Genomic DNA, 26,647 nt, shown 5'->3' with positions numbered 1-26,647 from the left:
CTTGTTAACAAGAGGTTTTTCTTATGGTTTAGGCCATGTGGCATGGGGTTTTCCTAACTGATACATAAGACTCAACTCAGGTTCTTCCCTGTAAAGCTCCAGGGTGGGCAATAAGGCCCAAAGAGTACTCAAAATGAAAGCTCTTCAGCATGGTGCAAAATTTCCCAGATTTCCTGATATGTGTATGCACTTAGATATGTGTGTGTGCACATGCACATATGTACACAACACACAAACACATGACTAAGCCCACACCTTTACCTGTTTTCATCCTGTTTAGCTATTTTGTTACAATTGATAATTTCAACATATATAATAATTCAGCACTTAACATTTTTCTTCATCATAAAAAAATAATGGAACTCCAAATTGGGTGAGACATTGTGTCTGGTATGCTATGAAGTACAAATCGATGCTTCATTTCAAAACACTCTTCCACAATCTTCATTGGAGTTGAAAATAAACAAGTTTAGTCAAGAGTAAATAAAAACATTTATTTTAAAAATACCATTTAGCATCAATTGCCCCAAGTTTGGCAGACATGAAGAGTGGGCAGTTCATGTTTTATTAGTATATAAAATTGGCTTTACAGGAAGCATTATGGCAAAAAAATGAATACTTATTATGAAAACTGAAAAAGAGAAGTGAGTAGTCAGCTACTATCAGAACACTAAGGCTAAGAAAATGTCGCCATGCAATGAAAACAATCTCCTCCTCTAGTAAGTGCTAACAGAATAGGAGGCTTGACTTACTTGCATGCTCCCCATAGAACGCTTTGGTTCATGGCTATGAAGAGGTAACTGCAGAAAGATGTGTGCAGATCCCAGTACTGGTAGGGGATATACAAGTGGGGATAAGAAGAAAGAAATTAAGCAAAATGTCTTTACTCAAGGATCTCTATAAACATTTATTTTTAAGAAAACCTGAGTAAGCATGTATATTTTTTTCTGTGACTTTAAAAGTGTAATGACAGCACTAAAAATCAATTATGCTGTCAATATACAAAAAAGATATTTTCATTTTAAGCATATATAAAGCCTTCTGCAACTATTATATATCACTTTATCAAATCCGAACTTTTTTGCCTGTTCCCTTTTGTGGTTCCTAGTTTTTCACATCCTCATAGAGGACAAAGGCCTTCAGAGATCCATCAATTCAACCCTTTCATTTCACATATAAAGGAGGGTAAATAGCTTGCCCACAGTTACATTCATCCTCAGTGGCAGAGATTGGACTAGAACCAGGTCTCATGATCCTGAAGAGTGCTTTTCTCATTACATGACATGACTCATTCTCCACCCCATCCCTGATCGCAAGTGGACGATACTCCCTCAGTCTCAGATGGGCAGAAGGGCTGTGGTGAAAAGAAACAATCCTGTTTGGGGCCTCTCTGGCTTGTTAGAAGCATGGGGCTCTAGAACAGGAGGTAATAAAATACATCTCCTTCTATCCAAAGTCTTTACAAATAACCCATTACACACACACATGCACACAGTCAGGCTACTTTGAAGACCTAAATGAGAAATACTTCCTGAGAAGAGGATTGTGTGTGAGGGAAACTTCTTTAAAGCTTCCATAAGAGAGGTTATTGATTTAAAAAGTGAGTATCTGGCCACTCACACAGTTATACGCCTTTTAGAAGCTCTGCAAATAAAGCCATAGTTACAGATGATGACTAATATGAAGAGCTTTAAGCCCCAGGGGATGTCCGAACACCACTCCATGAAGTCCCTGACTACCACACTATCAAATGGGCTGTGAATCGGTGGTGGGAAATGCCTCTGAATATGCAGATTTCAGCAGAAAATACATTTGACTGGGTTCTTTTAGAAAGTTCCACCATTCTCACATCTATTTCTGATTTCATATGCATCAACACTCAATATGCTAAATGTTCTATTCTGGCAATTCATATTTCTAGGTGACAGTACCCAAAAGCTTATTGCAACATCCTTGAGACGCGTCTCAGGAGGAAGTGTGATCAGATCTCCTGGGGCCATTTTTTTTCTGTGTCCTTTGAGATAAAAATTCAGAGAATAAAAGTGTTGTCACATTTTAAAAAATGTCTGTCATACAAGTTCTTGTTCAAGGTTCAGTACGAGGAATATGGATTGAGAATTCCTTTTTCATATCCATGAACTAGGAAAATTGTGAAAGAAAAGTCCTTGAAACTGACAATGTCAAGTTTACCGAAACATCAAAAAGTACCACAATTTTATAAATTGTCCTGCAGAAATTTATCTTTCTTGTGCTCCATAGGTTTCTTTAAGACTAAGACTCTCTTCTATTTAAACATTTCCTAGAAACTGCTTTCTCAAGTGAAGATTAATCATTTGGTTTACAAAACAGGACCCAGCCACATGTTATATGTTTCGTCTCAGGCAATAAATTGTCTTTGTACCATATTTCTTGTCTCTTTCCATATAGTTTGTTGTGTCTTATACACAGACTCCTGAAAAATTCTTTCTACTTGTGTAGGAAAGCCACGACTTTCTTCCTCTAAGGCATTGATGGTTTGGAGGGCAAAGGGAGTCCTCTCTCGGGGAAGGGGGTTGTTCAGGGGCCGCATGGGTATAACAGAGTTGTATTTATGCTGCCTGTTAACAGAGTTCATTAGGGACGTATAGAACTGGAAATTACACCAGGTATCTCTTAAAAAGTTTTCAGTCAGTAATAAGATTGTCCATGCAGACCCATTTACGGCATCATCTAAATTCTGTAAATGCTGTCTGCCACATGGCATCTCAGCAAAGATTATTCCGGGTTTGATACCAAAGTCATCTTGTAGCAGATTCTGGACTCTGAGGGCTTCATCCGTGTCATCTTCTGCATGCAATATCACAAATTTGAGGAACACCTCTTCTTCAGCTTCTTCTTCAAGCATCTCTTCCACGCTTTGAGCTCCCTCCTGCTTTCTTGTTGACCCCTCTGTTATATTGCTGTGCTCAGCAACATTACACAAGGATAGGTCTTCAGACTTCTTGGAATCTGACTCATGATATCCTGGACTTGTATCCACACTGTGCCTTTTACCCCAAGAGAGAGAAAGAGGGCAAGAATCTATTTTAGACTTCCCGATACCCATTATAAATATCCAAGGCAGAAGAGGAAAACTTTATGTATTTCTCAGCATTTCTTTTCAATCTAAAAGAAGTAACAAAACAGAAGAATATTATAAATTTAATCAAAACATTTAAAATGGAAAGTTTCATTCAACCTGAAAAGCTCAAAAAGATTATAATAGACAGATCCAACTACATAAATGACAAACAGATAATTGGGAAGCTAAACTACTAGCCTTTTGTAAGCTTCACAAGGGCTCTCAGAGGCAGCTGAAGGGTATGTTAAATAAAGGGTCCAATTTAATAGGAGATATTTGGAAAATGTAAATGGCGTTACATTAGCACTACAAACCTCCAGATTGAAATAAATTACGCTGGTATTTTCGTGAGAGGTACCACTCTATCTTTTTATGCAGTTTAAATCTAATTTCTCCATTATCAAATTACCATGCAGACTAGAAACAGGAAAATCTAAAGAAACTGAATATTCAAATATTAAGCATAAATATATTTCGTATCAAGCACCAACAAAATAGAACACAAATATCCTAACAATGACTGGCAGCATCTCTACTGACTTAACATAAACGGAAAATCCGAAATGTCAAGTGAAATGATGTCCAGGATTCACTGGTTCAGAGCTTTTTTTTGTTTGTCAGGAGTCAGGCATTATGGTGATGGTGAACCTAATGGAGAATAAATTATAATAAGAGTGTGTGAAAAGTAAGAAATATCTTTTTCCAATAAATTCTGTAGCTACTGAAGAAAATATATTTATTCACCTAGGGAAAAATTAACATCTCAGTTTGGAAGTGAACTCTAGAAACAAAGACTTGAGACTTTCTCCAGTGAAATCAACAAAGAATGATTATAGTCTAGACTCAATTCTTGTTTTTTTTTTTTGTTGTTGTTGTTATTTATTTATTTATTTATTTTGAGACAAGGTCTGGCTCTGTTGCCCAGGATGGAGTGCAGTGGTGTGATCTCAACTTATTGCACTGCAACCTCTGCCTCTCAGGCTCAAGCCATACTCCCATCTCAGCTTCTGGAGTAGCTGCGACTATAGGTACACACCACCACACCTGGCTAATTTTGTTTTTTTGGAGGAGATGGGGTTTCATATGTTGCCCAGGTTGGTCTTGAACTTCTGGGCTCAAGCAATCCTTCCACCTCAGCCTCTCAAAGCTCTGGGATTACAGGTATGAGCTACTGCGCCTGGCCTAGACTCATTCTTTTATTAAAAAAAATTCTAAATTCAGAGTGGAAGAACCAGATCAACTGTGAAAGAAAAGTACACCATGTGAATCTAATTTAAATAACTCTTCAGAAAACGTTGGCAATATTCCTAATAAAACCCCCTAAACAGGCAGTTTCAAGGGGAATTCTTTTATCAAAAGACAACATTTAGAATATATAAATACAGGTTTCATATTTTCAAATATGAGCCACAGGCTATATTCCAGAGCATTTTTACTTATTCTTTATGGGCAAAGGCCAGACCTCAAGAAGAAATTATAACATTCATAACAACATAAGTAACATGGCTACATATGCCTAAATAATTCAGGTTTAGAAGAAACTGTTCAACAAAAGTGGTGAAAAGTGTCATGGGAACGAAAACCAAGGAAAAAAACAAGAGAATTTTATTCTAATGTATATGAGTAAAAATGTTTGCAGCTGCCTCTGACTAGTGAGGAAACTGCTGACCACTCCCTGTCATTCACTCTGTCTGTACTTTAGGTTCTCGCTCCATGGTATATTGTGCTAGTTACCGAGAGGTATTCTAAGGCATAATAACTCTAAAATGTGACATACATACATCCAAAATAATAAAACCAAATTAATTTGGACTCTCTTCACTGATTAGGATTCACTGCTGACTTTTGTTCCTGCATTATAAAAATTTTTGCTATGCAAAGTTGCAGAAAGAAGTTTCCCCTGAATGAGAAAACAATTGTTAAACCATCCAGAAGCATCTATTTTCTGTCAGTTAAAATGATCTACACTTATCATTGAATTCAACACCATTATCTTAGTCACTAGCTGGTACAGACAAGTGCTTTGAAGGAATATAACAACCATTTATAAAGAATATGAAAAACTTCTAGGGTAAGATAGTGTGTCAAGGCAGATCACAAAATCTTTTAAAATAAAAACAAAGAATTACAACTTCGACTTATTTTTCTTAAATGCCAGTTAGCAAAAAAAGAGCAAAAGACTTCAGAAATCTATGATGCATTGTTCCAACTTCCAAGCAGTGTCACCCACCTAATCACACCGAGAGAAAAAAGCTAGTGGCAATGTCTATAAAACTTCACTATAACCTTCTAATCTGGAGGGAGGGAGTAAGGAGACTGCCAAGGGAACAAGCTGTGGAAAGCTGTGCTGTTCATAACATCACTGTGACTCAGACATGGAGAGATGGTCAGGATTCATTACTGCAGTGTGGTTCCCAGGGCTGGGAGGAAGTGAGAGGACATGACTGTGCTTCACTGTGGGCTGATTAACTCCATCAATAAAAAGGGCTCTATTGGAACAAAGGAAAGGCATGGCATGCTGAAGGAAACCTGAAGTTGGCCAAAGGAATCCTGGAAAGCCTCCTTTAAAGTCCTCCTCCATCAGAACAATGAACACCAGGCTTAAAAAATTTAGGTTTCACCTCCTTACTTCAGCTAAATGGAAGGAGAGTGAGGGTGCCACTTGGGAGAAGCATGTGAGACCACTGTTCATAAAAATTAAAATGTGTATGTATATACATTTTCATTTACTTTTTTTTAAAAAAAAGTGGTGGTGTGTCTCCATCCATTCTGTTACTTATCCCCATGGTCTCCTGCTAGTGACCACTTTTATCAGTTTCTCCTGCATCTTTCCACTGTTTCTCTATGAACATATATTCTTATTTTTCTTTCCTTTTTTCAAAAATGTCCCAAAATTCAAAATAAGAATATTTTGAAAGAATATTCTTGTTATTCTTTTCAAAAAAAGTATCATTATTCATACGTATACATGGCATATAAATGCCAAACAGCAGTGGATAGATAAACATTAGTATACATTGCTTTTTCCCTTTATATCTGCAGGGCTTTCCATAACAGCGCATAGAGAACTTCCTCTTATTTCCAACTACATAATCATGCAGCATGTGGCTATCCCATAATCATTCCCTGTTCTTGGATATGTGAGTTGTTTCCAGTCTACTTCTAGGACAAACTATGCTGCAATGGATAATTCTGTACAAAAAGCATTTCATATGTGCGCAAGTCTGTCTATAGAACAATTCCCCCAATGGGATTTCCATTTGGAACAGTGATTCATTTGGTCAAATTGCTCTCCATAGGGCTAAGCTTTTCTTTTTTTTTTTTTTTTTTTTTAAAAACTTATAACTTGATAGAATGACACCCCAACTCTATCCCTTGCCCCAGAAAAGACATAAGACAAAAACTACCAATTATTATTCACCAAAGCCCAACAGAGTGAATCATATCCATCCCCTCAGGAAACAGGAATGTGAAGAAACATAAGCAATCCAAATGGTGCCCTTAAACTAAAGTTCTGAAGGGAAGATCTTATCTGAGATAAGAAGGAAGGAGAGTCCAGAATGTATCCACTTTATATTTATGCAAAAGAGGACCCCAGTAGAATTCTCTATATTAAACAGAAGAGGAATGAAAGAAAAAAAAAATGGCAAATATGCTATGGTAAATATGTAAAATATTACAGGAAATATAAAAGAATATAAAGAGGAATCATAGCATACAAAAACAGATTTAAAATTCCATTTCATGAAGACTATGCACTCTGGAATAAGACTGCCTGAGTGTAAATCCCCTTCCTGCTATAAAATAACTGTGATTTTGTATAAATTAATCAATATAGTTTTGCTTTGATTTCATTATCTGTAAAATAATTATAGTCCCTATCCTTAGGGGTTTATGAAGATCAAAATGGCTTAGAATAGTGCTGGGCACATAGTAAGTACTCAATAAATGTTAGCGGCTATTATTGCTATTAAATATGTAACAAAGAAGCTAAAAAATTTATACAACAAATATTTACATTTTAGGATGGTGCTACTCAAAGTGTAGTCCACGAACAAGATGCCAGTCTCTGAACTGTTTCTTACCAATGAAGACATAAGCAGATTGTGCCAGGATGTAAATCAACTACATCACTAATTATGCTGTTTAGTTCAGCTGACTTTTTTTTTCCTAGCAAGACACTCTCAAAGCAGGAAGCAGCATGGTTTACATTCTGGTGCATGCGTCTTAGATTATCATGGACAAGCACTTTGAGTACCCTTGCTCTAGGAGGTACTAAAAAGAATATGTAATCAATGAAACAAAAATAGCAAAGATGAGATAAATTAACAGAATTAGATAAAAAAGGGAGGCTAGAGACAAATCAAGGATCCAAACACTATTAGGAAAAAATAGAAACTGCAAAGGGGTGCCGTGGGGCTGGAGGGAGCCAAGGGTAGCCAAGAAGGAGATAAGCAAGAGGAGAAGCCAGGGGAGGATTTTGAGCAGAGGGGTGACATGATCTGACTAGTTTTCATAAGATCACTTTGGTTGCTGCATTGCGAATAGAAGGCAGGAAGGGAAGGGTGGAAGCAGGAACACTCGTTAGGAGTCTGTTGCAGAAACCCAATAGTAACATGATGATGACTTGAACCAGGATGGCAGTAGCAAAAGTTGTGAGAAGTGGCTAAATTTGGGGCATATTTTGAAAGTAGAACTGAGAAGATTTGCTAATGATGTTGACTAGGCATTGAATATACAGTCTGTAGTGTAGGAGAAAGGTCCAATGGGGAGATGCATATTTGACCTTTATCTTTGTATAGATAGTATTTGAAAAAGACAATATAAGATCATGAAAGACTACACAGGATTTTAAGGAGGTGAGTACAGATACAAAAAGAAAGGCTGAGCCCTATGGCACGCCAACATTATGAAGGTGGAGTTATTGTGGTCATTATTATTAAGATTAACTATTCCTGCAGTGATTTTTTATTTGTATCATGTTACAAATGATTTTTGGATAGTTGATGATCTGTCTTTATTTTAGATTTATGGCAATTTGTTAGTCACTTCTACCCATTACTGCTATGACAACATGCAATTCATAAACCATTAATAAAACCATTAATAAAAGTAGAGTGTTGGGAAAAAAACAGACAAACAAAATAGAACAGAATGAACCAGCAAAGGAGGCAGAAAAGAACGTCAGGAAGGTTGATGGGTTGATGGAAAACCAGAAGAGAGGGTACCCCAGCTGCTAAGGAAAGAAAACAATTCAAGAGAAAGACAGTACTTAATTGACTTCAAATGCTTATGATGGTCAAGTATGGTGACCGATGAATGTAGCAATATTAAAATTGTAACATATTTAAAGTAATTGCACCTGGTACTGAATCCTTCAGCCTTGGGGAGCCTTTTTCTTTCATATCTGAACAGCACCATCTTGTGGCAAATATTTGTAAAATCAAGATTCCTGTGTTCAATTAATAAGTTTTGTTAATGTTTTATTATTAATAAATATTTTGTTGGAAACTCACTCTGCAGCCAAACATGCTAGGTTTTAGAGATGTGAAGCCAGGACAATTAAATAAGACAATTAGGACCCACTGCACAGGTGCTTTATTCAGCGTATCAGGTGCCATGAAAGCACTCAGGAGGGCCATCTGCAGCAGGGGACACTTCACACTTGCAAGACAAAGACAGGTGGACATTTTCTAGGCAGTGTAAACAGCACTTGAGAAAACACTGAGGTACCAGAGGGCAAAGACTATATGTTAGAATCATTTTGCATCAGATATTTATGGCTCAAGTCCACGAAGGAGGAGGTAGAAGAGGAAGGGAAAGAAGTGAGAGCAGGGGAAAGGTAAACTAGATTAAAAGAGGTTCCTTATAAGGAACCTAAGGTATTTTGCTCAGGACTTTGGCTTTCATCATGCTGGCAGACAGATAGCCCCTGGTAGGTGTTAAATACGAGTGATCTGGTCTGACTTGACGTAGGTTAAAGTAGTCCTAAAATTGTTGATGATGAATATTACAGATGATATGGTGACCTATGGGACTTTGGGTTGTACCTGTTAGAGAGAAGGTGAGTGCACTTTTGTTTATATGAAAGAGAGTTGTATTCTATTGGAAGATGGCATACCATTATAGCTATTGCTGTTGTCTGGAAGTTTAGGTTTGCAGAGAAACTAGGCTACAGGACTGGAAGATGCTAGACTGGGAGAACAATTAGTTAAGAGGCTGCTACAATAGTATGGGTGAGAAAGCAGAGCCCCAAACACATGAAGTGATAGTGGAGACAAAGATATGTAGGAGGTAATGGGGGTGGCGAGAGGGAAGAGTCAGGGATGCCTTCCAAGCTTGTGCCTTGTGTAACTTGGTGGATGGTGGTGCCATTCACTGAGAAAAGCAATATAATCAGGATGAAGTGGGTTGGGGATGACCAAGTAATCCAGTCTGGGACCTATGGAGCTTGCGTGCCCATGGCCTCCAAGAGTTGTCCAGTAGGCACGTGGACATGTAGGTCTGGGGCATAAAAGAGCATTTTGGATTGGGGATACAAGTTAGGTGCTTGTTTAAATCATGTGAGTAACTGAGAATAGGTAGTGAAAAGAGAGGAGAGAGAGCTAAAGACAGAATCAATGACTGAAGAGCATATGCAGGGTGAGGGGCCCATAATGGAGCAGGAGTGGCCCAGGAGTAGCAGGAAAATCAGACACAGAATGGGATCTGAAAGCCAAGGGAGGAGAGGGCTTCAGCAGTGGTCAGCACCCATGGCTGCCAAGAAGTCAGCATCCACTGCATTTAGCACCTTGACATTCAGAGGAAAAGGCTGGCTGAGAGAGAAAAGAAAGGCCAATACTCACACAACTAAATGCAGGGTCAGGAGAGGCTTTCATTAAGAGAAGAAATACTTGGAATGCTTACAAACTGAAGGGAATTTGCTAGTAAAGAGAAAGAGGGTGAAATACATGTGTAGAAGCTTCTTAGAATTAAGGTCTTATCCTCTTGGGCACTGGGTAAGCTCTGTCTCTCCACCACTGCTCCTTTTCTGAAGAGGAATAGGACACTTAACTCTTGAGTGTGCTGGGTCACAGGATAATGTCTGTGATGAATATTACAGATGATACAGTGACCTATGGGACTTCAGGTTGTACCTTTTAGAGAGAGGGTGAGTCCACTTCTGTTTATATGAAGGAGAGTTGCATCATACTGGGAGATAGCATACCATTACAGCTATTGCTGTTGTCTAGAAGTTTAGGTTTGAAAAGAAGGGTGTCCATGACGTTAATTAGCCAAAGGGGTGTTCTGTGGATCTGCTGCAGTATCTACTAGAGATTTGTTCATCCAAAATTTATTCCTGTCTCTTTTTACTGTATCTTCCTGTACTTTATGTACCACAAGCACTAAAAACTTTTATCTCCCAGACTCCCTCGATGCTAGGTTTCCTAAATGTAATTTAAGTTCACCAATCGGATGTACTTACATGTCTGAGTTAAATATGCCAGGAGGTAGAACATGAAGCACCTGTTTTGCTGGCTACGATTCTGGTAGAGTTGGTGTCATTAAGGAGCTAGCTGCTTCCTGATTTGGCAGGAGGCTCCTGAGTGTGCCAAAAGCCCCAGGCGAGTAGACAAATCTGTTACGTGGCTTTGAGAGGTGTTTCTAGAAACTCAACCTAGAGTGCAGTTCTTCAACTTTCCCAGTAATTACTGTACATCTTGTAATATTTCATAATACATACCTTTCTACTTAAACTAGCTAGAGTAGATTCTGTTGTTCACAACTAAACTGTGATTGATACAACATCCAAAACACACTCTACCACCTGCTTCTGTAAATAAATTTTTATTGGAAGGCAGACATGTCCCTTCATTGATGTATGTGTCTATGGCTTACTTCATATTACAAAGGCAGAGTTGAGTATTGCAACAGAAATCATATAGCCCATAAAGCCTACAATATTTACTCCCTGGCCCTTTACTAAAAGTTTGCTGATTCCTCAACTACAGCACGGGAGTGTGCCAAGCTCTGCCGAGCTGTCAGGACACAATAGAACAGATCTGTGCCAGCCAGATGAGAAACATGTAGACTATTCTTAGACTTCTTAGACACTGGAAATATTAAAAAATCGCATCTAGGGTAATAAGTATTTTCAGGAACAGAATGAGTAGAATTTGAGTCCATCTTGATCTTAGATTGAAATAACATTCTTGAGAATCAGCTGTCATTTGTTTTCTTTCTTTGGGGGATTGCAGAGAATCAATAAGGATGGCAAAGGCCCAGCCTAAATAAAAGGATTATCAAATATCAAATATTACCTATTGGCATTTATTTACAGTTAGAGTAAGCCAGTACCTATACTTTTCATTCTTAGCTATTAGAGCTTGCATTAGAAAGGTTAGAGTTACGGGATCTATCAAAGCCTAGCACTCTGTATCTTTCCTTCATGGCACTAATCAGAATTAATTATTTATGTGTATGGTTATCTGCTTAGTTTCTCATCTTTCCCTCTATACTGTAAACTCGATCAGAACAAGGATCAACTTGTCTTATTCGTCACTGTATTCCCAGAGCCTAGCATATAGTTAGCATTCAAGAAATGCTTTTTGAATGAATAAATTAATTAGACAGCTCCAAAGATATGACAGAATTCTGTTGCTTTAGAGAGACAGCCAAACAGATAGCTTTTGATCATCCCTATTATATAAATCATTGACTCAACCAGAATAGAAAGTAACCAATCAAAATATATTTTGTTGGATTTTCAAAATGATCAATTATGCTACATCTTTTAAAAAACTATGTGAATATAGGGTCTGGCGCAGTTGTTCATGCCTGTAATTCCAATACTTTGAGAAGTCGAGGTGGGAGGATCACTTATGGCCAGGAGTTTGAGACCAGCCTGGGCAACATAGCAAGACCCCATGACTACAAAAAACATTTAATAAATAAATTTAAAAAGCATGAAGATCGCTTGAACACAGGTGTTTGGGGCTTCAGTGAGGCATGATTGCACCACTGCACTCCAGTCTAGGCAACAGAGCAAGGCACTGTCTCAAAAAAAAGAAAAAGTTATGTGAATATAAATATGACATATGCATTATACATAATATGGAAAATGGAAAAGATTACAAAGTAGACAAAAGGACCATTATCTATCAAGAAATGAAATATGAAAACTTTCCATAGTGCTTCCCATACCTGGATTCAGAAATTTCTGTACAAGTTGGTTGTCTTATTGACAGAAAGCAATATTAATGTATATTTTCTAAATTGCTTTAGTTTGGTTTTTGTTTTAACGAGGGAAATCCTTTCAGGGGATACACTGTATTAAAAACTCAAGTTCACTTTCTTTATTACCCATCCATATCCTATCTATTAGCTACAGATGTATACAGATGTCTCAGCTGCTGACAATCAGTTTTCTTTAAGATATTTCAGGTTCTTCTGTTTTCACTTTTGCTCTCCTGCTTTTACTTGCATGTCGTACTTGTTTTATATCTTTCCCTTTAGAACCATCATCTTATCTTTCTCTTCCAAAGATATAGGCTACAATGGAAAGAGGAAAAAACTCCTATGAAAAGTTATCTAACTCTCTATTATGGCTTTAAAGTCACGAAAGGCATTTTCCAAGATCCATTTAACTATATCATCATGTCTCTGTCTCTCTCGCATCTCCTCCTTCTCAGTCTCCTTTACTAAATGCTCTTTCTTGGCCTGTTTCTCAAATATCAAAATGTGGCTATTGGAAGCTTCCACTTCTAGTACTGGTGGACTAGGTAATTTGGATCAATGCTACTGCTGAGGATAACTAGAGAAGCTAGACAAAACAGAAAAAAAAAAAAAAAAAAAAAAAAGAGGCTTGAAGCATCAGAGAACTACTGACATAGTGAAGAATTATGGAACACAAATCCAGAAGATAGAAACCCAGAGACAACTTTCCTCCTAGAGTATTTTTCAAGTCCAGAAGAAGAAAGCTGGTACTGTGCTTTTTGACAGCCCCTCATGGCTAACGAGACAAAAGTGTGATTCCAGTCACGTGCTTTGGGTTGGGACCCTGAAGGCTACACCTAGGTGTAAGGGTGATCTAAAAACAGACTGATCCTCCCAGGAATTGAAGCATTCTTTTTAATAACCCCCATCACTGAAATCAGATTAAAGTGATCACAGATTGTTACTGTTGCCAGGAACCTGGCAGAAGCAAAAATTAAATCCTCTCTGGAAGAAGACAAGAAAACCAGCAAACGCAGCTGACAACAGAAATAAATCTATGTAGATTTCAAACTTTTATTAATAACTATGATTGCACAAGGGGAGGAAAGATTGAGAATTTTGTCAGATAACTACAAACTTAAAAAGGCATGGCAGGTAAGAAAAAAAATCTAAAACTGAAAAATATAGTCACTGAAATTAAGAATTGAATGGGTGGATTTATCGTTAGATTAGGTCAGCAGAAGAAGGAACTCACGAACTAGAAAACAAGCTAGAAAAAACCCTTCGGAATAAGGCAGAGAAAAAAAAAGAATGTAAAATACAAGAAAGCAGGTAAAAGCTATACAGGACAACTATACAATTAGAAGGTATAACAAATATGTAAATTGGAGTCCCAAATGAAAAGAGAGAGAATTAAACCAAAGCAGTAATTTAAGAGATAATGTGAAGACTCTGCAATATTAAAGAAAGACATCAAATCACACATTTTTAAAAGTCCTATGAAACTCAAGGAAAATAAAAAGAAAACCACATCTAGCTTCAACACAGTAAAACTGCTAAGAGCCAATAGCAAAGAAAAAAGTCTTAAAAATAGCAACAGAAAATAGATTACCTTAAAAGATGCAACAATAAGAATGCTTCTCAAGAGAAATGATAGCTTTAACGTGCTGAAAGAAAATAGCTGCTAATCTAGAGTCATATACACAGTGAAAGAAAGCACAAATAACCAATGTCAGAAATGAAAATGGGATCTCAGTGATGATCTTGCAGACCCTAAAATGTAATAAAAAGATTATGACCAAGCATATATAAACAAAAGTGAGAACTGAGATGAAATAAACACATTCCTAGAAATACACAACTTCTCAAAACAGACACAGAAGAAATAACCTGAATTCAATTATTCTTTTTCTTCAACTTTTAACTTCAGAGGTACATTTACAGGATATGCAGGATTACTACATACGTAAATGTGTACCATGATGGTTTGCTGCACAGATCATCACATCACCTAAGTATTAAGCCCAGCACCCACTAGCTATTCTTCCTAATCCTCTCTCTCAATTATTATTAAAGATATAAATTCATAATTGGAAATCTCCCCAAAAGAAAACTCCAGGTTCAAATGGTAGCCAAGGAAGTCTATCAAATATGTAAAGAAAAAATAATAAAACTAGAAGATTAAAAAAGAGGAAAAATGCCCCAACTCATGTTTATGAGCCAGCATAATCATGACACCAAGGACTGATGTGAATATTACAAAAACGAAAATTATAGATCTAACTCATGATTTCTTCAAAAATCATAAACAAAATATTAGAAAAATGGATCCTTTTTATAAAAAGGAAAATACATCACAACCAAGTTGGGTTTATTTTAGGGATGCAAGGTTGATCTGACAGGTAAAAATTGATCAATGTGGCTGGGTGTGGTGGCTCATGCCTGTAATCCCAGCACTCTGGGAGGCCAAGTTGGGCAGATCATTTTAAGGCCAGGAGTTCAAGACCAACGTGACCAACATGGCAAAACTCCATCTTTACTAAAAATACAAAAATTAGCCAGGTGTGGTGCCACACACCTGTAATCCCAGCTACTCAGGTGGGTGAGGCAGGAGAATTGCTTGAACCCAGGAGGTGGAGGTTGCAGTGAACCGAGATCCTGTCACTGCACTCCAGCCTGGCTGACAGAATGAGATCCTGTCTCAAAAAAAAAAAAAAAAAAAAAAAAAAAATCAATGTAACTAATCACATTGACAATTAAAAATAAAAATCTTTTGATAAAATTTAACATCCATTCATTATACAAACTCTTAGCAAACTGGCAATAAGAGGGTCTTCTATCATCTGAAAATTTAAAAAATTACCAGAACTACTAAAAGATAAGCAAGTTTAGCAAGAACATGAATATAATAAGGTCAACATAAACAATTTGAATGTATTTTTGAATACCAATAACAAACATAAAAGATACAATTACAAAAAATGTCATTTTTCAATAGATCAAAAAATATCAAATAGTTGGGCATACATCTAACCAAAAAAAGGGGCAAGATTTCCATGCAGAAATATTAGTGAGATAAAATATAAAAGGAAAATACTAAATAAATGCACATATATATCATGTTTATTATTTGAAATATTCAATACAGTAAAGATGCCAATTCTCTCTAAATTGATATATAGACTCAATGCAATACCAATCAAAATCTCAACAAGACTTTTTTAAGTTGAGTTTTACAGGTTCAATTCCAGAATTTCTATGGAAATATAAAGAGTAAGAATAGTCAATACACTTGGAAGAATAAGTTGGGAGGACTTGCTCTATCGGGCATCAACACTTACTATAAAGTTACAATAATGAAGACAATGTAATACGGCAAAATGTTAGACAAATTGCTAATAGAATGGGATAAGGAGCTCTGAAACAGATTCACACATATATGGACACTTGATGTACAACAAAAGAGGTACTGCAGAGTAGCGGGGAAAAGAAAAAATCTTTGGGAAAAATGACTGTAGGTCAGAAAATGGTTACATGGGTGATTATTTATTTATTCAACTATATACTTTGCTCTATGCACTTTTGTGTTCTATGTTATTACTATATAAAAACATTTTTCAAAAATGTGAGTATCACGCTTGGTCCTTTTCTCTTCTGCCAGGATACTCAGCCTTCTCAGCTCTGTAACTTCATCCATGCCTGAAATGTGTTTCCTCTGACTAAAATGACCTTTGTAACATTATCTACTTATTTTTTTAAAAGTGATCAAATTAAAATATATTACAATACTTACAGTATGATCCCAATTCTGTGTTAAAATTACACTGAATATGTGCATCTTTGCATATGCTTGCTTAAAAGTGTCTGTATGTATACATACATATTCACATGCACCCAAACACACATATGGTTGTGTGCTTTCCTATGCAATACCAATCCATGAGAGCACTGTTTGTCTTAGATGTCTTTTTATAATTTTAAATAAACAAATGTATGTAAGCATGTGTGTTTAAATACCAAATAGCAGAGTTATACATTTTTTGCTAGTAGATCAGTCAGCTTAGGAGACTAAGTTCTGTCACTGGCTCTTAGCCAAGAAATACAAAATTATTCAACTTACTAAGTTTTCGTCAGTCTGAATGGCAGCTTGACAAGGTATTTATACTGTATGCCAAAATGTTGTTTTCTAGCAAACAGTTTTCATGCATAACGTCTACATAAAAGTGACAGTGGCTAGACCTGTTAGAAAAAAAATATAGATGTTTTGGCTAAAAGTACTTTCAGGAAATGACCACAGAAAAAAGAGGATACAAAAGCAGGCAATTAGGAATTGGTGAAATCTTTTGGCATTAAGAAGGTACCATAAATACCCTTGCAGCCTGGGAGGAGGAGGACTGACTCACAATTGGATAAACTGAAATAAATGATGGCTAAAGGCGTATCATGACTTTAGGAGATTTTTTTAGGAGACAAGCTCATCCCCATCTGAGATGACAGATACAGACTCAATTCAGTCTGTGACTTGTTTCCAAACAGCACTCCCTTCTCTAGGTTTGTAGCACCCCTGACTCTGCACATGGCTCTGACATGATTCCAAGGGAGACTGGGCCACAAGAACTAATATGAGTGATAGATATCAAACGGGGCTTGGTACAGTCATTCCCTCTGTTGACCAGAGTTTGCTTACTGGGTCAAGCTAATAGTACCTGGGCCATAATAGGCATTCAATAAGTATAGGGTAAATGGACACATGGACAGACAGATGGATCAACCAATCAATCAGTCAATCAATCTTTCCTCTTCAATCTTCTCTGCCTCGGTCAATGATACTAATATCATCTTTACCTATGAAGACAGAAACCTAGAAATTATTCTCATATTCTTTCACCCATTCAAACAAACCCTCCCCACAACTCCACCCACTAAACTTTAGGTCCTGCTAATAACTCTGTCTCCTAAACATATCTGTCTCTTTTCCCATTCTCTCCATTCCCTGCCTATGCTTTAGTTCAAGACCTATATTATTCCTCCTTAGAGGATTACAGATTCCCATAATATCCAACTAGTTTCATTGCCTCCAGTCTCTTTCCTCTTTACATCATTTCTAGATAGATCTTTCTGCAATGGAAAACTGATCCTGTTTTTCTCTTGCTTAAAGATCCCTTTGATAATACGCTAATGCCTTCAAGAAAAACTCTATGTTATGGGAATAACATTGTAGGCCCTCTATGATCCAATCTCTCCTTTTATCCATAACATTTGCTCCTACCATGTTACTCTTGAGACTTCTAATATCCACCTGTTTACAGTTTCCCCAAATGTCATGTCTTACCTCCATGTTCCATCTTAGAATATACCCTTCCCCAACCATCAACATGAATAGCTCCTTTTTATGATTCAAGATACTACTCAATGATTGCATTTCCTTTTATCTCCAAGTTAAATTAAGTACTCATTCTCTGTATATCCATAATATCTGGTTCACATCTCTTATAATATGTATTGCACAGCACTCTTAATTTGTCTTACTTGCTGACCTGGAAGGTAGCTTGGACCTCATTTTCCCAGACTTCTCCATCATGGTAAATGGCATTATCATTTGTCCTGTTCTGACCCAAAACCTGGGGTATCCTTGACGCCTTCCTCTTACTCTCCTATTCCTACACTTCCAAGTGATCACCAAGTCCTGTGTATCTAACTCTAACAGACAATCTCAAATCGTTTCAAGTTTCCTCTCTACCACATTTTCATTCTAGATCAATGTCTTTACCCTGGTGTCTGCGTTGCCTCCTAATTGGTCCCCTACTCTCAGTCAGTCTCATCTATTCTCCACTCAACAGCAAGGATGATCTTTCAAAACATCTGATTTGGCTTACTCCCATTTATAACCCTGCATTGGCTTCCTACTGTGCTTGATATAAAAATTTCTTGATATGACAAATAATACCCTGCATAGCCTGACTACTTCAGCTCCAACCCCATCTCATGCTTTTCTCCACTTTGTTCCTCCGGCTCCCTGCACATAGGTCTTCATGGGTCTGTGAGAGTTGTCAAAACCAAAATCGAGTCACTAGTGTTAAAAAACCAGACAATCAGAGCCAGGGAAGGCCATGAAGGAAAGGTTCTTATACATATATGCCTAGTAACCAGAATTATCAAAAAAAGTCTCCACAAAAACCAGAACCTTGCACAAATGCCATCACAGTCCTATACAAAAAGTACTTCTGCGAGAACATCTGCCCAGCAACTTCCTGTCCAACTTCAGACTGGTGCCACCCTTGTTATTTATCCACAAGCCAAAAATAATATCTCAAAACAATTATGTAAACCTCCTCATTTTTACTTTGAAAATTTTTGTCTGCCTTTACTTCCCTGAGTACACACAATTTACTATGGAACACATATTCCCACTGCAATGCCCATTTCTGAATAAATATTACTTTCTTTTAGAGAGCCTCTCTCTCTGTTATCTAGGTTGACAGACCTTTTTGTCAGTTTCTCAAACTGGCTTAGCTTTCTCCTGTCATGAAATCTATGGAGATATTTTCTTGCAAATTTGAAGTGTGAGTTAGATGACTATATTTTATTATCATAAGAGATCTTGTACATAGTGTCATAAGCTAGTTAAAATTCCACTGGAGGTAAAAATCAAAATATCCCCAAACTGGGGAATGACAATATTAACTATGTCACATTATTCATATGACTGAATCCTATTAAACCATTAAAAATGTTTAGAATGTTATAATTTTAATGACATGAGAAAATGCTTCTCATGACACGAAAATGAAATGTAATTAAAGCAAAAAGAACTGACTATAAGATAGTACACAGAATACGATTTCAGCTTTGTTAAACAAAATGCAGTACAGTCATCTCTTGGTATACTTAAGGTTAGAGAAGACTGATTCTAGGAGTTCCAGGACCCCTGAATATACCAAAATCCAAGAATACTCAAGTCTCACAGTCAGCCTGCATAGCCTGCCTATACGAAAAGTAACTTCTCCATATGTGTGGCTTTTGAATCCCGGAATACTGCATTTTTGATCCATGTTTTGTTCGAGAAAATCTACATATGAGGGGACCCACATAATACAAACCCGTGTTGTTCATGGGCCAAGTGAATACCAAAAAAGTAACATTGATACTCTGTGAATGGTATAAGCATAAGAATATATAAATGTGTGTGTATATATGTATTCTTTCATGTATGTATATGTGAAGAACTCACATATGTTCTTCACATGTACATATATAGACACATACATGTTCACTTTTTCAAACGATGATCATTCAATCTGAAAAAATAGTTTTTTAGTAAATAAAAATTCATTTTCTAGGCTTTATATTTTTATAAATATCAATTATGTCAGTAATTGTCAACAATTATGTCAATTATGTCAATCTGATTTCCATCTAAATAGTAACTTCCTTATACATATATATCTTTTCCAACGCCTTTGGTAAGTGTCTTCCTTACAAGCTCTATCTGTACATTCCAAATGAGTTTAGCCTATCTCCAGGTGTAGCTCTATTTCATCTGTTTTTTATTCATATGCAAATATTCCAAGAGCTTGGGTTTGCTAACTCTAAACCAAATAGGGCTTCTCCAATACTCTTCTTAAGTACCAGAAGACAGAACATTCATCTTCATAGTATCTAAAACAGGTCCTTGAGCAAGTCAATGTTTAAAAAATGCTTCTATCTGATCTTTACCTGGGCACTGCTTTTTCATCTTGTGGACCCTATCTCTTCACTCAGTTGCTAGGAAGCTCCAGATTAATGAGCGCTCTGGCCAACAGACAGAAGCTTATGGCAGGTGTTTTGATGCTATTAGTAACTTCACTCCTAGCTTCCGCTTAACCCTCCTACTCTTCTCTTTGTTCCATATTCCAAATCTACTTATTTTATTTAATCTCATATTGGAAATATTTATTTAAGTATCTTAAATCCTAATTCTAAAATGAGAAGGAATTTTCTTCTTTTCCTTTAAAAGAAGGGGCAATAGTACCTGTGCTACTGATAACAGAACCAGTTCCTAGGGATTAAAATGAGAAATAAGGATTATAAATTAAACAATCTTTTAGTTGCTACACCTCTTCATAAAGATGAAAATATTGTTTTTCATTTCTACATAGTCCTCAAGGGAGAACTGGAGCCAGGTGCAGTGGTATGTGCCTCTAGTCCCAGCTATTTGGAAGGTTGAGGTGGGAAGATTGCTTGAGCCCATGAGTTTAAGGCCTGCCTGGGCAACACAGCAAGACCTTGTCTCAAAAAAAAAAAAAAAAAAAAAAAAAAAGAGTTGAATGTATATAATATCTTATAAAATCTTGACAACTGATATTGGCTTAGTCACTGCAGAACTTAGAAACTTGTATATTCTTCTCTGAACAAGAGTCTTTATTTTTCTTCTTCCCATAAACTACCTGTTGCTGGTACCATTCAAAGAGTCTCCAAATGTTAGATTATTGCTTCCTATTTCCCATTGCCCCTATTGGTGGGGGTGAGGGGGTAACTGGCCCCCACTAAATATCCCTTTTAGTGAACTGGATATTTTTCTTCCATTTTCTGTATCTAAAAATGAAAACTGATGTTAAAGGGCAAATCTCCAAATCGGGAAGAGATTTTATAAAAACACAGAATTTAAAGGCAAACTGTCTATCTTATCAAAATTAGGCTAAAAAGAAAAATAGTTGTGCATTTTTAATATTAGAGAACTCAAGCAACCAACAATGTTTTAAAGGTGCCATAAGCTTCATGGAATACTAGAGAGTAGCATTCAGTATTTAATAACAACCTACCGCACAAGTCCAGCAGCAAAACAGATCTTGCTGCAATAGCACAGTAATCTTTGAGGCAGCATGCTAACAGAGAAGTGAGGGAGTACAGTGTGCAATGATCTAGCAGAGACCTGCTGCAGGCAAAGGCAACAGCAGCACAATCAGTGTTACTACAGTGGAGTGGGTGAGAGGGAAATCAGAAGATAAGTTCAGAGAAGTAGTCAGGGACTAGATCATACAGGGCTTTAAAGCCATTGTAAGTCTGTTTGTGTGTGTGTGTGTGTGTGTGTGTGTGTTTGTTTGTTTTTTGTTGTTGTTGTTTTTGTGATTCTGATGAGAAGGTTTTGAAGGGAAATGAAAGTTCTGAGTATGTATGACAAAAATCACTGCTGTTTGGAAAAGACTATAGAGGAGGAAGGGCAGAGGCAGAGACTTCTCAATCATGTAGGTAGGACTGTGGCTTAGCTTACAGAGAGACGGAGAGGTGGGCAGATTTGGATCTTTTGTTTCAAGATAGAATGAACAGAATTTGCTGGATGCTTGGATGCGGGGTCTGACCTAAAAAGAGAAGTCAAGAGTAATTTCCTAGAATTCCGGCCTACTTGAATGGCAGTAACTGAGGCTGTTTATTGAGATAAGGGGAGGGAGCTGAGGGGAAACAGAGGGAGAACTTGGTGAGTGTGGCATCAGTAGTTCTGTCTGTCCATACTAAATTTAAATGCCTATCAGACTTTCAAATGGAAATGCTGAGTAACCAGCTGGACATACACATCTGGAGCTCAGAAGAACAGTGAAGCTAGAAATAAAATTTTGGAAGTCATTAGCTGATAGATGTTATTTATAGCCAAGGAATATGCCTTGGGATAGAAATTGTCCTGGGAGAAAGTATGGCTAGAAAAATATGGCCAAGAAATGAATTTTGTGGCATACTAAGATTTAGTGGTGGGGAAGCCTGGAGACACAAAGAAGGAGAATGAAATGCAGGAGAATGTGGTGACCTGGAAGCCAAGTGAAGAAAAAAGAATATTAGTGCAGAACATTAGTGAAGAAGAAAGAATATTAAGGAGGAGGGAGTGATCAAATGCTACTGAGGGGTCAGGAAAGATAAGAACTGTGCACAGATACGGGATTTCACAAGACAGCCATTGGCAATGTCAGGTCCATGTAGGGGGTAATGGGGACAAAAAGCCTCAGATGAGAGGGGTAGGAAGAAACAGGGGAAATGAAAATGGAGACTTAGAGGTAAATCTTTCAAAGACGATTTTTGTTTGTTTGTTATAAAAAGAAGCAAAGTAGTAGAGTGGGACCTAGAATGGGATGTGTGGTCTAGGGGGATTAAAGACAAAAGATTTAACAGCAGATATTTGTTAAATGAATACATTTTAAGAATATCATAAGGAACAAATGACTCAACAGATAGATAGGTGTGCATGATTCAACAGTGTAAACATGGTTTGTACTTCAAGTTCCATACAGTAAGATGTACATGTCACATTTACTTTGCTTCAAATGCAGGTGTCAGTATCCTATATCTGCTTATCTATTTTCTGACTTGAATGAAATATAAATGGAGTGGCTTAACTCCATTGATAACCAACCTACTACTTCAAAATATTAAAATGTAAGGATTGATGGGCTAACAGGTGCAGCAAACCACCATGGCACACATTTATCTATGTAACAAACCTGCACAAGTATCTCAGAACATAAAATGAAATTAAATAATAAAAAAATAGAAATACAGATTCTGGAAATCAAGCTTACCAAATTAAACTTTCAGAGGTAGGGGGGATGCATTTTAAACAAAAGTCCCAAATGCGTCTTCCCATCAGGCTTGTTTGAAAAACACTAATCTAAGGAATACTAAACACTTGGAGAAGGACAAGTTCTTCTCCTTTGTAGACGTGCAATGCGGGTTCAGGGGATAACACTTCAACTCTATACAGTGGTGTATTTTTACCTCCAGATCATATAGCCTTTCTCACCCTTGCTTTCCAAAATTAAAAGGATAAATTAAAAAAATAATGTGAGAATATTTTAAAAGACTTTCTTTTTTTAAAAAAAGTTTACTACCATGGAAAGCTGGTGAGGTCCTAATATACTGAAAAATAGCTCACAGCTGCCAGTCAAACTATTTTTATCCAAATTAGCTTTGGACAAAAAGCCAAGTAGGAAAAACCCACGCCAAAACCTCCAGCACTGGTTCAGTGTGCCTGGCAGGGGCTCATCCAGAGCCTTTAGAGCATTTAAGACTCTGGGCTTTTTGCTTATGGTTCTGAGGTGTATTTTCGAAAATGGGTTTTCTAGTCAAAATGAAACAAAAAGGCAGACAGCTGTGCGGATTTTCCCTTCAGAGTAACCCAAGAGACGGAAAGGCCTGCCTGCTCGCCCGCCCCCACTGGGGACAGCAGCGCCAGCACCCGCGCCGTCCGGTAGGGTGGGCTGGGGAGGTAGAGCAGGCGGCCTGGCCCCCAGCCCACCCCGCGCCCTCGGCAGCGGCTCCCGCCAGCGTGCCCGGTACTTGCCTGCAGGCGAGCGCCGCCACGGTTAGCCCGTGGCTTTTCTGTCTTCCTTTCTGGCCCAGAGAGCGCCCCAGGCGGTGGGCGTCTTGCCCCGGGCGTCGAGAGGCTGGGGCCGCCCCCTACACTGCGGGCCGCAACCCAGTCCTCGAGACCACAGCAGCCTGCTCCCCGCCGCGCTTGCGGAGTCGGGACGCGTGTGGGTCGCGGGCAGCAGAGACCCCACGCCTTTGGAGACGCGCTGCCTCAGCCCTTGGAGGTCGCTTCTCGCCAGGCCTGACTGCTGTTGACGCCCGCCCTGCTGCTCCCGAAGGGCCACTCCCGGCCGGCCGGGCTGCTGCGTTGCAGTCCAGCTGCGAGTCAGGGGTTAATGTGGCGGGATAACTCTCGGCAGAAGGAAGGAGCTCGCAAAGAAGGGTGGAGGAGGGGAAACCACAATGGGGAACTGTCACCGAGGCTAGTGGACTCTCCCTGCCCTTTCTTTTTTGGCATGTACCGCAAAAACCAGACTTCGAGGCCCAGAAAAATCTAGAAAGGAATTCCACCATGTTTGCTCCTTACAGACCAAACCCTAGACCCTTCAGAGGTACAGGGACTCTCCTGGTTCCCTAAGATAGTCTCGACATTTCCTGTCCCTTTGCGGCTGTCTCACCCCCCTGCAGCCAACCATACCCCTGACTAGGGTGTGCAGCACAACCGCCCCTGCCCCCAAAAACTACCCTGAGAAAGATCCCTTTTCTCAGGTTCGTTCTCCACAACGGAACAGATTGGAACTCCACTGAATATCAGGAGAGAAAAAAAAAAAGCAATTAGGTAAATGAAGCATAAGAAGCCTTATAAAGCTCTCCATTGCTTCCTCAGGCACCCAATCCTAGTCATAACCTAAGAGCTCCAGTTCAGAAATCTCCCCTCCCCTTTTAATTCTCAGGCAATACCTACTCTGCCAAAGGAGAACCCAGTTACTGAACATCGGATGAGAACATGGATAGCAAATTGGGAGTGAAGGTTCATACCTGGGTCTCAGCACAGTACAGGTAAAGCTAAGAGTTATTTCCTCCTCCTCTTTCCCCATCCAACAACAGGATGGCTTACTGAAGGTAGGCACTTCAGGTAGTAATTACTTGGTGAAATGCCACAATGTAGTCAGAAATACCGTATTATGTACCGTGTCAACACAATTCATTATTCATGCAGTTGATTCTCCAACCACTGCACCTCTCAACAATTCTACCTAAACTCTGGGTAAGCAGTGGCCTCCTAAATCCATTGATCTTTTGTTGCCCTCATTTTTCCTGGGAGTCTCTCTTTGGCGATTGACAGAGTTGACCATTGTCTCCCAATACTGTTTCCTTGATGTTGACAACCCCACTTTGCCTTTATGCTCATCCTGCTTGTTAAAATTCTTCTTTCAGTTTCCTCTGCCTGTTCCTCTTTCTCTGGCAACCCTTCAAAATCAGAGCTTTTCAAATCTTTCCACTGAAATACCACCAATGAGATTCCATAAACGCATACTTACCTATTCATCACTTAGGTTGCATACATAAAAGAGCCTGAAGTCACTAGTATCATGGGCAAATTTACTTGAACTGTTTCATCTTTTTAAATTGCTCCAAATTTTGCATTGTTCTTCATAATACAGTCACATGTACTAAAAAAAAATCTTAAACTGGTTACAAGTTTAATTGCTTAACATTTTCTCTCCAAATGTTCAAGAAAATGCATCAATCACTCATGCCACATATGGTTAGAGTACATTCTATGTGCTAGGCATTAGGGATATTGTGTGAACAGGAGACACAGTCCTAGTTCTCATGGAGATTTTATAGTCTAATCTGGGAGACGGACAGGTATGTAAAGAAGTGAGACAATTTCAGATCTATGGTAATGGGGACAGGGAATCTTCCTAGTGGGCAAATGCTAGCTACATACCTGGTTATTCACATTCAAAAAAGGCGGGGACGACATGACAAACTGATAAATATACTGACTTATAGGCAGGGTCTAATGGATCATCCAGCTTTTAGGTTATTGGAAAGAACAAAATGGAAAATTTGTAAAAGATCTGTCAGTGAGGCTTACAGATAACCCTCTTGGAGTGGTGAGGGCATGTGAAGATATTCATGTCCCACATAAGTGCCTAATAGGATACATCAGGTGGAGAAGATTTTCAGTAATAAGGGGAACAAGATGAATTGTCTGGTAGATGTCAGTCTTTCTCCAGCCAATCCAGGGCTTGGTTAATGGGCCCACGTACCAAGCGGCCATCAAAGCAATGATGGAGGTTCAATAGTATGGTCTTCTCCTCACCTACACTATTTGGCTACTATCATTGCTGAGTGTCCAACCTGGCAACAATGTGGAGTGTGACTATATTTCCAAGGCTGGGTTCCTAATATGGCATTATTCTCAATGAGACTTGCTGGCAACCCAGTAACATGATGGTTACACTGGGCAATTTCCATAAGAAATAGGTAGCACTTTGTCTTCACACAAAGATAATTCACATTCAAGGTATGAATTTGCATTCTCTGCCTGCAGTGTTTCCACTGGCACTAATATTCTTCACATTTCTGAGGGTTTTATCCATTGCATAGGAATCCCAAAAACATTTCTTCCAACCAGGTACGCAGTTAATGGCAATGGAAGTGAATTCAATGGTTTTAACACATGATTTATCTCCTAGAAGTAGCTAGCTTGATAGAATGGTTGAGTGGCAAAATGAGAGCTCAGTTACAGAGGTATCTGGGAGGCAACATCATGAAAAGGTAGGGTGCTATCCCATAGAATGTGGTATATTAATTTAATATGCAGTCAGTATATGGAGTGGTCTCCCCACTACCAGGATGCACAGGTCTCAGAGCCAAAGGGTAGAAGGAGTGTTTCTGTTCAATAGCATACCTAAGAATCTACATGAATAATTTTTGCTTCCCATTCCCAAAATGTTGGGCTTGGTGGGTTTAGAAATTCTAGAGTCTAAGAGTAGAACACTTCCTTCAGGAAAAAGAATCACGTTTTGATGATTTAGGAGCTGAGACTGGCCCTGGTCTTTTGAG

At 38.3% G+C, this 26,647-nt stretch overlaps 2 protein-coding genes across 2 annotated transcripts in view; one reads left to right on the top strand and one right to left on the bottom strand.

The window, feature by feature from the left end:
- Positions 1-26,647, top strand: part of COMMD10 (COMM domain containing 10) — a 971,919-nt gene that overhangs the window by 172,143 nt on the left and 773,129 nt on the right. The gene's annotated exons all lie outside the window — the stretch shown is intronic.
- Positions 483-3,194, bottom strand: TICAM2 (TIR domain containing adaptor molecule 2). The gene has a single exon (XM_050793090.1). It carries the CDS (start codon positions 3,083-3,085, stop codon positions 2,378-2,380), a length of 708 nt encoding a protein of 235 aa, XP_050649047.1. The 5' UTR covers positions 3,086-3,194; the 3' UTR covers positions 483-2,377.

Source organism: Macaca thibetana, chromosome 6, assembly GCF_024542745.1.
Source record: "Macaca thibetana thibetana isolate TM-01 chromosome 6, ASM2454274v1, whole genome shotgun sequence".
Lineage (NCBI taxonomy): Eukaryota > Metazoa > Chordata > Mammalia > Primates > Cercopithecidae > Macaca > Macaca thibetana.
Note: the sequence above shows the minus strand (reverse complement) of the source record. Positions and strands in the feature narration are given on the sequence as shown.